General features: G+C 41.1%; 1 protein-coding gene across 2 annotated transcripts in view; it reads left to right on the forward strand.

Moving 5' to 3' along the window:
- Nucleotides 1–13832: 13832 nt before the first annotated feature.
- Nucleotides 13833–15697, forward strand: part of tle2b (TLE family member 2, transcriptional corepressor b) — a 73016-nt gene continuing 71151 nt past the window's right edge. For both annotated transcript variants that reach the window (XM_079808566.1, XM_079808565.1), the window contains exon 1: nucleotides 13833–14438. In XM_079808566.1, coding sequence (XP_079664692.1) covers nucleotides 14415–14438 — 24 coding nt within the window. In that variant the 5' untranslated portion in view covers nucleotides 13833–14414. The remainder of the gene's footprint in view (nucleotides 14439–15697) is intronic.

The raw sequence follows: 15697 nt of genomic DNA on the forward strand, positions 1-15697 counted from the left end.
ATTTTTACTACTGAACGTTTATGCTGGGGTCCGTTCGAAGGATGACGTGTTCCACACATACGCAGTACATCGGCGTCTACACTTCCAGTTGCACTCCACAAATTATTTCTTTTCTCACACATCCTCTCTTTAAATTCAAAGTCCTTGTTGTTTTTCCAGCGTTAAATATAAAAAAACAACACAGAAAATTGTCATAGGTGCATTGTTATCAGATACTGTAATTTCACTATTTTACGACAAGGAAAGGTTAGTAGTGTGACTCCCTAAAAATGATATAAAAAACAACACAAATTTGCTTTGAAAATAATAATTAGGAAAAAGAATATTCCATGTATCAATGTAATATGATTTGATTTAAAAAGCGATTTATTCATAACAAAACATATATTTGGTGACATCAACCAAAACGGAAAGTTGTTTCAGAATCATTACATTTTGATAAAAAATTTGGACTTTGAAGTATTTTTTTTTCACATGCACTAATGAAATGTCCACAAGACCTGTATTGTGATCATTAAACATTTCAGCTTTATGAAAGTTAATATGGCCCTTTTTGATTTCATGTCGACTTCAATACAAAGCCATACTGTTCATTTGTGCACTTAAAATCCCAGGAACCGTAATTATACACACCCCTGGTTACACACATAAATCCCAGGGGAAATTATAACTTTAATCCTTGAAAATAAAATATTTCCTCTAAAACGGTCTTATATTTTTGTAGCCTGACTTGGAAGGTTTCCATTCCTTAGTTTTTCAGAATAGCAGTCAGTCAAAAGCAGTGCCCCAGGTTATTTTTTCGCTTCTGATATTTCCTTACCTGACACTCCGGTATGAGCGCGCGTGAGAGTGAATAAGTGACAAACGCAATCCAAACAGAGAAGCGTGTTTGAATGTTTGCGATAGACTGTCTCAAGCTGTCCGAATATCTGTGATTTATAATCCTACACTCAAAGTTTCACTGCATACAATATTTAGTGCGGTATATCAGCCAGAGCTGGAACAGAAGGCCCTCAAGGGCCCAACGGAGAACAGGTCATCGGCATCAAAGTGTGTTTGAGTCACAAAAATTGAGTGTGGGGGGGTGGTGGGGGGGGGGGGGGTGAAGAGAGACTTTAAAAAAATGACTTAAAGGATGATAAATCCGTGCGAAAGAGGGAGTGACTGTTGTGGTTGTTTTGTTTTTTTTTACTTTGTTGCATGCCTAGACATGCCCGCATTGAATTGTCATGCAATGTTAAAGCTTTTATGCTAAATGTTAAAACTTTGCGCCACGCCTAACTCACTAACTCAGTCACTGAGATTTTGCTCTGCTAATTACAGAGGAACAAACATGGCCACCACGCACCACGTCTCCTTTTCAAGTGTTAGTCGATTGAAAGCCAAACTAAGGGAACATTATGATCTGAAATCTCATTTTACAGCTGCTCTGTGGTATAGTACATTGAAGCTTTAGTTTCCTCACAATGTGCGTTAAATGGCTGATGTCGAACGCTCTTGTAATTTTGATTTGCCTCTTTAATGCTAGGCTCCCAGCAGATGGAGTTATTTAGCTGGATTGTGATCTGTAATAGCCCATCGCACATACCCACAAACCATTTTTATTTGAACACTGTAAGCCAACACTGTTTCAAACAATAAAGGTTAATGCTGGAATCAAACCAAAAGAAAACTAAATTGCTTGAAAGAGGAAAAGAGATGGAGATCAATAAGGTGGGAGAGAAAGAGTGTCAAAATTGAGAAGGAATTCTTACATCCCTGTGTTTTTCCGGGGCGGGTTAATGTTGTCTGTAACAGGCGGCATTCCCAGATGGAAGACTTTTAGCTGATGAACTTAATTGGCATGACATGGGCCGGGCATCATGCCAACTGGCCAGACCCCTCTGCAGCTGCACACGGAGAGAGAACTTTCATCTCATTTATTTCCAAGATCCTTTCCTTGTCTAATTATGCCTTCAAAACAACAACAACAACAACAACAAACACTACATTATACTGTAAAACCTCTTGAAAGAAATACTTCAGCTGAAATTAAAAGTGTGTCATCATTCCCTCACCCTCATGTCGTTCCAAACCCGTAGGATGTACTTTCTTCGATGGAACACAAAGGAAGAAAAAAAGATATTTTGCAGAAGGTTTAGTGCTCTTTTCCAGATGAAGACTAGAGTTGTCGAGCTCCAATATGCCTCAAACACTTTACTGCACATCTTCCGAAATCCTAGATTAGGAACAAACCCAAATTTAAAGTCAGCATAAAATTAACATTCACCCTATATTCTAAATGCATATTATTGATAATGTTTTGTAATGTTTACCCTTAGAGAATGAAAGTGAAATGTGACAACATGCCCCATATGTTGGGCACATTGTGAAGTGAATTACTGATTATCTCTTCATCACGGCATCTGTTAGTGGGTGGGATATATTAGGCAGCAAGTGAACACTTTGTCCTCAAAGTTTATGTGTTAGAAGCAGGAAAAATGAACAAGTGTAAGGATTTGAGCGAGTTTGACAAGGGCCAGATTGTGATGGCTAGACGACTGGGTCAGAGCATCTCCAAAACTGCAGCTCTTGTGGGGTGTTCCCGGTCTGCAGTGGTCAGTCTCTATCAAAAGTGGTCCAAGGAAGGAACAGTGGTGAACCGGCGACAGGGTCATGGGCGGTCAAGATTGACGAGCTACTGTAGCTCAATTTGCTCAAGAAGTTAATGCTGGTTCTGATTAAAAAAAGGTGTCAGAATACACAGTGCATCACAGTTTGTTTCATATGGGGCTGCATAGCTGCAGACCAGTCAAGGTGCCCATGTTGACCCCTGTCCACTGCCAAAAGCGCCAACACTGGGCACGTGAGCATCAGAACTGGACCACGGAGCAATGGAAGAAGGAGGATTTCTGTTGAGACATTCAGATGGTAGAGTCAGAATTTAGCGTAAACAGAATGAGAACATGGATCCATCATGCCTTGTAACCACTGTGCAGGCTGGTGGTGGTGGTGTAATGGTTTGGGGGATGTTTTCTTGGCACACTTTAGGCCCCTTAGTGCCAATTGGGCATTGTTTGTTTTAATGCCACAGCCTACCTGAGCATTGTTTCTGACCATGTCCATCCCTTTATGACCACCATGTACCCATCCTCTGATGGCTACTTCCAGCAGGATAATGCACCATGTCACAAAGCTCGAATCATTTCAAATTGGTTTCTTGAACATGACAATGAGTTCACTCTACTAAAATGGCCCCCACAGTCACCAGATCTCAACCCAATAGAGCATCTTTGGGATGTGGTGGAACGCGAGCTTCATGCCCTGGATGTGCATCCCACAAATCTCCATCAACTGCAAGATGCTATCCTATCAATTTTGGCCAACATTTCTAACGAATGCTTTCAGCACCTTGTTTAATCAATGCCTCGTAGAATTAAGGCAGTTCTGAAGGTGAAAGTGGGTCAAACACAGTATTAGTATGGTGTTCCTAATAATCCTTTAGGTGAGTGTATATACGTCTTTCCGTGCTTATGGCCAAAGGAGTATACTTTGGACATGTCCCAAATGGCACGCAAAAACACTCTGTCTTCCGAGTCCGCACTTTTATTACGTAATGCTGCTTTGACTGTCGGGAAAGAAGTCCGCTGCAGAGTTTGCGTCAGTGCAGGCTCTGCAAAAGTGCGCATCAAGGGCGCATATGGACTGCAAATGGGGGCACTCGCGAGCAACCTTCTGACACATGCGCACGCAGCAGCCATTGTAAGCCCACAAGACCATGGCTGTGTCTGAAATCGCATACTCTCTTGAGTAGATACTTATTTTGAATAAGTAATTACTTCACAACCTCTAAAACAATTATGTTGATAACGTATGAATGTGTGTAGTATGAATGTAATCTGGACGCACTGTGTTTGCCATGTTGTCATTATCATTTACATTTACATTTATGCATTTAGCAGACGCTTTTATCCAAAGCGACTTACAACTTGGGGGTACAATTAGCGAATGGTCGTGAAGAGTCGAGTGAACGCAACAAGTGCCTGAAATACTTAGTCCGTGTACATTTCTCAGTGTAGCACAGGCTAGAGTAGGGAGGGAAAGAGGAGGAGAAAGAGGAAAGGAAATAATTTTTTTTTTTTTTTTTTTTTTTTAAGAGGTTAAGTGCTCATGGAAGAGATGAGTTTTTAGTTGACTTTTGAATGTTGTGGACGAATCAGCATTTCGGATGGCGGTGGGCAGATCGTTCCACCAGCTGGGAACGTTGAATGAAAATGTTCTGGAAAGGGATTTTTTGCCTCACTTATCATGTGACCTACCGGCGTCATGTGCACTTTCAGTCTTGTGGACTTACAATGGCCGCTGCGTGTGCTTGTCCGTTAAGTCCACGAGACCGCAGAGTGTCCCATTTGTCATTTTAGGTCTCAGAAGGGTGCTCGCAAGCGCCCCCTTTGAGGTCGATATGCGCCCTCGATGCGCACTTCAGCCGAGCCCACACTGGTGCGGGTTACGCAGCGGACTTCTTCCTGGCAGTCAAAGTGGCATTACGTTGTGAAAGTGCGGACTCCGAGGAAGACCGTGAGGGTTTAGGGTGCCATTTGGGACAGGGTCAGTGTCCATCGCATGCACACTTCAGAATCTCGCGGAAGTAGATCATCCGGGTACTTTTTGCCTAGTCTTTTATGAGTAGTACACTTCACAAAGGCTGCATCCGAAATCGCATAGTTCCCTATTATTTAGTAATTTAGTAAATTGTTTGGGAACGCAAAAAATGGAGTATACCCGGGCCTTAATTTGAGTTTTTGTAACTAACTAGTCTAAAAGTAAGAACCACCCAAGACAGTCAAAAACGTTGTATTTGAATATATGATCTATTTGAAATGCATAATCTATGAAACAAGCTAAAACCACAACAAATAGTTTGCATACATATACCAGTAAAATATTCAACCACTAAAAATAGATACAATTGTGGTGTGCTTTTGTTTTACAGCCTTTATAAATATTTCTGTAAAAATATAACAAATTTTTCACTTTCTCTCCATACCAGACTGGATCTCAGAGGGGATCATGAGAAGGTAAAACGTGTCCTAAATAAAAGTCTGGTGCTGCTACTCGCCGCATTGACCCACTAATGGAAAGAAATTAGGGTTGTGGATTCTGAGGCCATGAGGGCCAGATACATCTGCTACAATTTTAGGATGTAACTGATTATGTTAAAATCCTGGAGGAGAGGGAATGTTGGCACAAAGCAACTGAGGCTACAAGCGTTTTATTACACCACATTATTGTGGTACCACATGTACGAATTATTATTGTAGACCAGACTGAATTTCAGATCTGGATTGTTTGTGGTTGTGTCCCTAACTTGTGTGTGTGTTGCCTTTGTTTGCTGCATGCTGTGTGCCGTGTCCTCAGACTGAAACATGTGCCTATAATAAATCGCATAAATCCTCTTCTCTGCCTGTTAATTCACTTCCCCTATGAGTTTAAGCCGAGCTGTTTTTTAGGCCATTTAAACCACAAAATTCCCTCTGGATTCTCAAAACACGCTATCTGGAATTTTTCAGTATTTACTCGCACTGTCTGGCCCTCAGGCAGAGCGCATACACTTTCTCTCTTCATCTTTCTGTCCTCTCTCTCATTCTGTTGATTATTTCACAAACCCTGTTTTCCTTCACGAGCTCTTTCCATTTTCTATCTCTCACACACACTACATCTGGTCACAAGAACCTCCGCCTGTGCATTTTACGCTTACATAATGCACTAGAGCAAGCCAAAGAGAAAGAGATATGAGAATTAGAAACATAGCAGAGATTGAGTGTCTGTTGACATATTCATTCAGCATAAGTTTGTGGTCAGTGCAGTCATGTAAAATATAAGTTGACCCTATTTACTTTCTTAACTCTTTCCCCGCCAATGACGGATTATTTCGGCTTTCCGTGTTTTCATTGTTATTCGGTAGGGGTCGCTATTATGCAACTTCTGAAAGAGTACTGATTCTCCTGATCAAAAGACAGTTCACTACTATTACTTATGAATGGGAGAAACTATAACTCACAATATGGCGGAATAGTCCCGCCTTCTAAAGTAAAAGAGCCTATTGCTTATTGGTAAAGTCATTGCATCACTGCAGCTGCCGTTAGAAATTCCGCTTCCCATAGAAACCTGAGACTCGCGCTTAGGACTGCACATGCGCATTGGCTCGTCTAGCCTGAAAAAAACAAAACAAAAATTTAAACATTATTTGATAATAGGAAACAACATTTATGGGGTAGGCCCAAAATAGGACTGGGGCTGCATCTGAAGTCACGTACTATGTGAGTAGGTACTACATTTGAATTTGAACGAACTTCGCAACCGTTAAAAATGTACGTTCTATATAGTATGAATGTAGTATGAATGTAATCCGGATGTACTATATCCGCCATGTTGTCATGATCATGTGACCTACTAGCGTCAGTTGCGTCCCATCATGGGAAAGTGGGATAGTAATGGGATAGTAAAGTGTCCATCGTATGCGCATTTCAGTATCTCGCCACAGGTCACTAGGGTACTTTTCGCCTACTTTTTTTTTCAAATAATATGAATTCGGACATACTACTCTGTTGGCTTACTGTTTTTCGCATACTGTATATAGTAGAGAAGTATTCGATTTAGGACGCAGCTTTGGTCTTGAATTCCTGAAATAGCTGCCAGGAGGCGTGGTAAATATGGCCGCCGAGTAAACAAACTTTCCTTGAAAGGAACGTTGTCAAAACACAGGGGGAAAAAAGGCAAAACAAGCGATACATTTTTAGATTTTTATGAACCTTACCCACAGTATTGATAAAAAAGAATGCATGAAGCTGGAACAAAACAGTGTTTTTTGTTTAAAAGCAGAAGCAAAATAAGTTGTTTCTTTTGATGTATCGAGTATCATGTTGATCATGTTCAGATATTCAAACAACAAAATATTCTGGGGGCCATGAACGCTGGCATGGAGTGTTAATAAATTAATTAATAAATGTTCCTGGTCATATTGTGCATGTTATTGTAAAGAATAAATATTTGTCTCAAATGTAATAGCTTGCTCTGCCTTTAAATGACTTTCCTTTTCTGATGATGTCACCTTGGCCATTGGTTTTTGATAATTAGCCAAAACTATATGATATGATTTTGGCCACTGTTGTAGGTAACATAAATGTGTGACCTTCAATTTCCATTGTCCCGTCATACTTTTTTCCCCTCATTAAATATCCTGTTTTGCCTATATATACATCCTATTACAGAAATAAATGGGTTGTGAATGCCATTTTATGATGATTTTAATATAGCTTAATACATATCGATGCGTGTTCACTTTCATTTGTAGTCTCCAACATGATGCAATTTGCAAATGTGTCTCACAATGTCAAAATCTTCCACTTAGATCCATCACACTCTTGGACAGCAAAGGATCAGTCATAATTCATGGCGAACGTCCTCTATTTCCTGTAACTGCAAGGTTATACAGCTAGTGGATATCACTGCATGTACGAGTTTGGAAGTCGTAATTACGGCGTCAGGTGTGTTCACATCACTTTGGTGATTCTACCAAAAAATACAGCAATATTTTGAATGCAGTCAAGCATCACTTTTGCTTCAAAAAATTGGAAACACGGTTAGACTTAGGATTTGATGTTTTATTCACTGGGTTCGTTTCCATTATCATTGAGGCCAAAATGCATGATGGGAGATTTGCTCTGTCAAACTTTTTTTTTTTCTCAGAAGTTGGCATGACAGATTTCAATAAAGTTGCCCCAGCAAGAAAGCTGTAATGCTGAATTCAGAACCGCATAATAGTATACTACTTGTATTTCTTTCTATGGCAGAAATAGTATGAATATAATGCTAGCATGCTGTTCTGAATTCAGCATCAGTTCAACAGGAAATAAAGGTGCGGTCATATTAAGGAGCGGTGAAATTCCGCAGGCAAATAAGACACATTGTCTTTTGTTGATAGTGTAGTGAAGAATGAAGCACAGCTCAAGTCACTTTCAAACCAAACAGCTTCCTGTTTGTCAACTCAGCGAATCCATGTGACATACTTGAACCCGTTCCGAAATCTGTGCCCTCAAGCGAAATTCCCGAATTTCTTTTAAAATTTGGCGAACACCTGTAAGAACAGTTGCATCCAGGGCCGTCTTTGGGGCGGTGCGACCGCATGAGGCCCTGCGGCGAATGAACCAAGGCCCCCCTAGCCTGACAAGCCAGACCCACATCAAGATGATAGGTCTGGGAACTCATCAAATTCCCTCTGCACGCAATAGGATAGCGCTACAACCAACCAGAGCAACGAAGAAGACATCTTCCTTTTTTAAGAATGACTTCAGTGCCGTTCTTTGTTCTTTTCTCAAAGAAAAGCTTAACTCCAAGTCTTCCAGAGTCGCGGCCATTCGAAAGACCGCTGTTCGCCAGCTTCTTTGTTTACAAGTAGCACGCGGAACCAACGCATCTCTGCAGTCATTATGTTAAGCCCGCCCACCGACTCTATACACGATGTGATTGGCCTGACCAGAGTTTGGTTTTTTCAGCTCGCAAGCCAACGGAGAGTTGCTAGACTACCCTGGCTGCAAATTAGATTTGCTTCCGCTAGGGTGCATCTAGATTTCTAGGCTAAGGCCCCCCAACCCCTGGTACGGAATTGCAAATGGTATCCACAATAGGGTGACACAGGAGTGGATTTTCAAACCACTCCCGTCCCACTCCCACAAAAAAATCCCGTCCCATCTCAATCCCACGGAAAAACTGGAGGAAAATCCCATCCCGTCCCAATCCCAGAAGAATTAAATTCAGTACAGATCACAGCATGCCCACTTAGTTGAATAAAAATCCAAAATGTAGTTTTTGTTAAGCCAGCTTAAACAATGCACACACATTAAATTCCATGTAAATCACCTATGCAAACACACACAAACAAAGGCATGCAGCGTTTTCACTCCGTCTTTTTGGATACCTCAGAGTTCAGACTGCCCAGAAATGTTGGTGAGCACAACTGAGGTATCATTTTCCGACAGTAGTCGTTGCAGCATGGCTTTCATGTCTGACTCCATTTTGTTAATGTTTTTTGCGGCTACAAAGTGTATGGGGAAGCCTCCTCTTATAGTATTGGTGGTTGGCATTGACATACAAACTTGGTGCATTACCGCCACCAACTGTTACGGGTGTGGAGGACGTCATTCCCTTAACCAGCCACACCAAAGCAAACAGGCCAGCATAAAGAGACAGGGCAACTAGAATTGAGTTCAAAATTAAAACAGTTAATTTATGTAAACGGTATATTTGTGTATATAGTTGGTATCATAGTGTTATTACGATTCTCGGTCCCGCCAACTCCCGCTGAAATGTTTTCGTCCAAGCGGCAACCTCCCGCAGTTTCTCTTGAAGCCAATACGGAAGTGACTTAAACTGCAATTCACTGACTGGCTGCTAGGGACAGGCTCCAGAAGGGGGCAGAATCTCATTGGGCCCCATGTTAAAATGCCCAACTTTACAGCAGATTAAAACATGTTTACAGTCTGGTACATATTGTGGTTTTGGTCTATACAGCTAATTTTGCCCTTCATGACAACTGTGAGGGGGGTGAATTTTTTTTATAACTCATTCGTTTACACTATATAAAGCCTTAAAGTTCTGCATAATTAAGGGCGTGGCCACTTTGAGTGACAGGTGGATAGCCATTTATCTGCTGTCTGTTAGTCATCGCGTCACCTCAGCTCCACCTACGCCGGGACGCCTCTTTGCCCATTTTCTGTTATCCGGGATTGACGAGCGATGACGCGCTGCCAAGATGGCAACGACCAGCTCGTCCCTACTTTACGCTTCAGAACTGCTCTTCAGAATCCTATGGGTGACGTCAAGGACACTACGTCCATATGTTTTTACAGTCTATGTTTTCGTCTCCCATCCCAATCACATGATTAATAGTGATTTTGTTTCCTGTGACCCGCGGATACCCGAAAAAATGACAGCCTCTAGTACCGACCCCTATTGGAACGCTATTGGAGCCCCACTTCCGCTACCTCGCACTGGGCACCGTCCCATGCTGTCCTGGTCGCATCAATACCGGTGTTGTGCTGAATTTCGACTCCCTGCCAAATTATTAACCCTAAACCATACATGGGACATAGGGGGGTAATAATCTTGCGGGGGTCAGAATTCGGCACAACACTGGTCTCAAGGTATGACTATTAGCACACCCATTATATTTGCTAAAGGTCTGTCTGTGGCTGCGTCCGGAATCGCATATCGCACTTAGCAATCAGTAATTACTTCATGAAAAAGTACATTGCTATAGGATGGATGTGTATCAATCTGGATGTAGTACATTCGCCATGTTGCCCTTATCATGTGACCTACTAGAGTCAGTTATGTCGCTCCATTGCCATTCATAAATCCTCTCCCGTGGCCTCATGGGATAGTAAAGTCTCCATCGTATGCACACTTCAGAATCTCACGGGTACTCTTTTATGAGTATTGTGGATTAGGACATAGGCTACTTCTGTTGTTACATACTGTTTTTCGCCTACTACATAGTAAAGAAGTATGCGATTTCGGATGCAGCCTGTGTGTTGTAGAGTGATAGGCTACATTACCGAAACAGCAAGTGCGAAACAATAAAGAAAAGCAGCGTCTTTGGATAAAGATCTGTAGTTCATGACACGCTTACAGGCAGATGACTGAGGAAAGACTGTCATGTTTGATGGCGCGAGACGCTACTTCGATTCACGCTGCCACAACAGGTGAAGCCTTAAGTTAATTACTGGAGAGATGGGAGGCCAGGCCACACTGATGCGCTCGCTAGTAATCGGAGCTTAGTTCAGATAAAGAATAGACCCCATCTATCAGAGCAATCGATACTCACTGACAAAGGTAGTCTCTCTTTTCTTTCATTGTGTGCATGTGTGCACTCCGTAGGCTTATGTACATATATGTACATTTCACTGTAAAAATGCTAGTATATTGCTTTAAATTTTATCATGTCTTTTTTTACAGTGAATTTCACGTATCAATAGGTGGCCAAACTATCTAGCCTAACAAAAATAGTACTGTGGTGCCATGTTAAAGATATGATAATAACTCCCTTTGTGTTCCTCAGAAGAAAAATCCATGCAGGTTTGGAACAGCATGGCAGAACAATGATGACAGAATTTTCATCAGTTTAATAAGCAATCTGCTCATTAATTTACAAGGTTATCATAGAGCCACTATGACTCACCAAATAGAGAGAGGGTTTATTTGTTATTTCGCTTAATTGTTCAAGGCAGTCAACACTAGGTGCTACACGTTGCTCATTTGTCATTAGCAGTCACAGGTGATCATTTATGCGGCGTGAGTGGCAGCTGGAGGCGGGAGCGGCGGGGGAGCGGAATAATCAGAACTTCAATGCCCACAATCCCTGCAGACTGGACTGCACACCGGCCGCAGCCAATCAGTGGCCGCAAACGCAGCAATTGGTCCGTGTTAATCTCTGATGTCAAGCGCCAACGTGGGTCCCCGACGGTTTGATTGGTTGAATCGGATAAGTCGCTACAGCCAATCAGAGAATCACTGGAGAGTGTTCCACAGCCGCGAAGTTTTAAGGTGGTCTGGAGAAAGGTGAGGGATGTGATTTATCTCGTGTAATTTACTCTTTTGACATTTAAATAACTTGTTCTATATCTAAAACACGAATCAATAAGTAGAGTAAATAAAATACGAAGGATCTTGTGATATTAAGCCATTTCCCCTGCTTATAGTTAGGTTAACATAAGACCGAAGTTTGGTCAAGAAAGCTGTCAGGACACTCGACAAATTATATACATCGGAATCATTGTCTTTTAAGCTTTTAGAAGTACTACAAATTCGACTTATAAACTGGTTACAAATGATATATTAGGAGTTAATAACTTGCATGAAACGTTTTATAATATTATTTGAGAATGATATGTTCATTAATTATATAATAGATAGATAGGACAACATTTTAAAAATGTTACATTAAAGGCACAATATGTAAGATTTTCGGATTAAAATAGCCAAAAACCAGTAGAACAATGTTATACATGATGTTGACTGTACTTACACTATCCCAAATGTTTCCAAGACTGTTTAAGTCCAGAGATATAAGCAATTTTAACCAGGACACGGACCGTGTCTGTGTGTCGCGCCATCGCCTATCAATGCCATAATCCCGTGTTACCTTCGGTTTTCGGTTTTATTTAGTAGAAACCATTGAAACACCAAAGACTCTTTGATATATTATGTGTTTTATTAGACATGTGAGCGACTGTTTGGACACATTAATCGACAGAAAACGAATCATTGTTATATATAACTCAACACAGTTTGTCGTATTTGTTTAAATCTTGTTTTCTTGATTTACCGCAAGTACTATGTTTTACCACGCCTAATATTGATCTAGCTCACTGCAGTGTGCGACAAGTGTCTCATATTAGCTGCCGAGAGAACGCACAAAGCATTATAACATAACTTTCAACACACTCAAATGCATCTAATATGATTAAACAGAGCTGCGCTACACCACATACGCATGAACGGAAGAAGTGGATGCGGCATAATAAAAGTTCCTCGAAATCAAGGCGTCATTAAGGTACGTCTTTGTTTTAAATAAGCAACCTCTCGCGGTGAAAAATTACATATTGTGGCTTTAAGTTTTACTAAAATGTAAATGCTGCAATTGTGATACATTATTCACTTCTTCTTTCCCTAATTGTCCTTTTATCTTGTTTCAAACCTAGACAACAGGATGCAGAAGCCCAACCAGTTCAGAGCAGATTATTGTCAAGATGGTCATTTCCATGAAGTCTGTTTGTACTCAGCCAGCTTCACAAGTATCTGTGATAGGTTGAAGGGAGAGAGTCGTGTGAATAATTACCTGTCTAATCCACACAATTAGATAACGGCGATTAGGGCGATACCTGACCTAAGAGGTGTCGCCGACTTACAAGGGACACTTCTGAGATCCCGCTAATATGACGGAGAGGAGAACAAGGGAATGATGAAGAGATGCAAACGATACTGGATGACTGAAATTTGCTGAAGTGAAGATATATCTGTCAGAGGCGTAGCATTCTCGCAAATATGAGGTTGGACACACACACACACACACACACACACACACACACACACACACACACACACACACACACACACACACACACACACACACACACACACACACACACACACACACACACACACACACACTCTCACAATGCTTTCAGGGAATTTCTGGCAAATTGAATCATTCCTAATCTCTCTCATTCTCTTTCTTTCACATCCCTTGTTTGCTGATTTGTTTCTCCCCTGAGGCAAAGCTAATTGCTCGGAGGTTGCTCATTTGTGATCTCAGTTATACTTCACTGAAGTATGAATTTTTGTCTCTGATATGATATTTCCTCAGAAATTCTTTAGGAATAATAAATTGAGACCCAGTACAATATAGTTGAAGGATTTCAAGTGCATATTGAAATCTCTTTTTCTTTGCAGATTTGGCCAATCACAGTTATTGAGATTTGCTTTAGAAAAGACACGTGAGAGATTACTGAGGTAAGTGTTTTTTTCTCTGTCGAAAAATATAAGCAGGGCACTCATTAAGAAAGTCTGAATTTGCTCTCCATTTAATCTAGGAAACACAACTGAGATATCAAATTTGTGTTTTTCCCCTATAGGTCTATCTGTATGATGATATGAATCTATTGGCTGTTCAAAGCGATGATCATGTATAATTGGTTGTATGCATGTACTGGTATCTATTTCTGTCTCTATCTCTCCGTCTATCTATCTCGCCTGGTCCACCTTAAGTGCAGCTTGAGCAGGCTGTCGTGTTTGTGTTGAAGCCAACAGGCACAATATATTACAGTCTAGGGCTCGCTGCTGAAAAGCCTGCTGGATCTTCCAGTGACCTGCTGTTCTTTCCTGCTTTCCTGTGTGTGTTTTTTTCTTCCTCTCTAGATTTAGATTAAAAACAAAGCCTGTTCCTTCTTCTCCTTTGCCTTTTTAGACCTCAGCAAAGAAGCCCTGTAGTTTTAGAGGTACTGTTACAAGGTTGGAAGACTCGAATGGAGATACGTGTTTGTTTTTGTTGCTTATTGGGGACATTTGCAGAAGGACAAGACAGCTGGACTTGATTCTTCTGAATTCCCTGCTTCTCCCGGTCTCCTGATCTGTGGGACGGAGAGTTACGGAGTGGGACGTCAGGGAATTCTGGGGGGAAATCCAGTCTAAGTGTGAGTAAGGGGATCTGTTTTAGGAGGACCCCTCGTCAGATGCGCTGACAGCCTTCTGCGGCTCAGAAAGGACAGAGCCGGGTTCCCAAGCCCGATCCGGGGATCTGTCCCCTGGTGGAGGGGGACGCAGGAGTACGGAGGATCAGTGCATTGCCCGTCAAAACCGGCATCCCTCCGGTGACCATGTACCCGCAGGGTAGACACCCGGTAAGTGCTCCGCTCTCTCATTCTCCTACACCCTGAACAAATGGGACAGATGAAGCGATTGGATGTAAGAGAGACATCTCTTCAGGCTCAGTCGCACTTACGCATATTCAGCTTCACCCAGGTGTCCTCAAGAGCCAGTTGATAGAAAGTTGTGTGGGAGGAATCAAACACAATGTGCGTCTTTATTAGTTTGTGTAATAACCCTTTCTCAACGCCCCCTCTAATAGATGTCATAGAGCATTTGGGCAAATCTAGAGTGGTTTAGGTGTGTATGTGGGTGGGGTTGGATAGGGCTCACTGTGGGAAGTTTGTTTGTTATCTGTTATCTGTCTTTGGTATATTGATGTTTCTAGAATCTTAAGAATCTACCGTACATTGCAGCTTGTTTTAAGTGTGGTTCAGCGTACAAGCCTAAACTTGTAATACATGACAGCACAAGGCATCAGATGTGTTTATGAATGAATTGTCCCCCATAGACTCACATTGTAAGGGTGAATCTCACAAAACTGTCAAAGAATATCCAGAATCATAGATATTTCACTTTTCCTAGCATTACAAAATCTGCATTTTTCCCTTTTGGTTGTCAGTCCTCTCTAGAATTAAATTAAGAACAAAGTCTGTTTCACCTTCTCCCTCACCTTTTTAGACCTCAGCAAAGAACCCATCAGATGTCTTTATTAATGAATGAAATATCCCTTGAGACTGATTCAGTATGTTTTGTTGTTGTATATTTGCCCTATAGACTTCCATTGTAAGGGTGAATTTCATAAAAACAATCAAGAAATGTCCAGAAAATGTCATATTTCACCTTAAAATCATAAGTGAAAAAGAGCATTTTAAGACTATTTTTGCATTTGAGTTCATTACTTTATATTTTTATAACCCTGGCATTTCTTCATGAGACTTCATACATATGTGTTGTCACTTTAAGAAATATGATCATTTAAAAAAAAAAAAAATCCATGACAAAAATGTTTCTTTTGATTTTGTGCTGAATTATGAACATTCAGCCGTAAGTACATAACTATCAGTGGATTTTTACAAATGTATTTCTGCGAAAATCAACAGCATGACCTAAATTCTTAGTATACCGTTTTTATTTTAACCCATAACATTCCTTTAGCAAATATACAAACATGTCCTGAGATTCCTAGACAGAGTGATCGAAGGTGTTCTGTGAACAAACTCCAAAGGACCAGTGAAATCTGCAGCCAGGTTTTATTTTTACCTTCATGGCCTGTGAAACATGACCTGCGCAG

The sequence above is a fragment of the Gobio gobio genome (assembly GCF_949357685.1).
Source record: "Gobio gobio genome assembly, chromosome: 24".
NCBI classification, from domain to species: Eukaryota; Metazoa; Chordata; class Actinopteri; order Cypriniformes; family Gobionidae; genus Gobio; species Gobio gobio.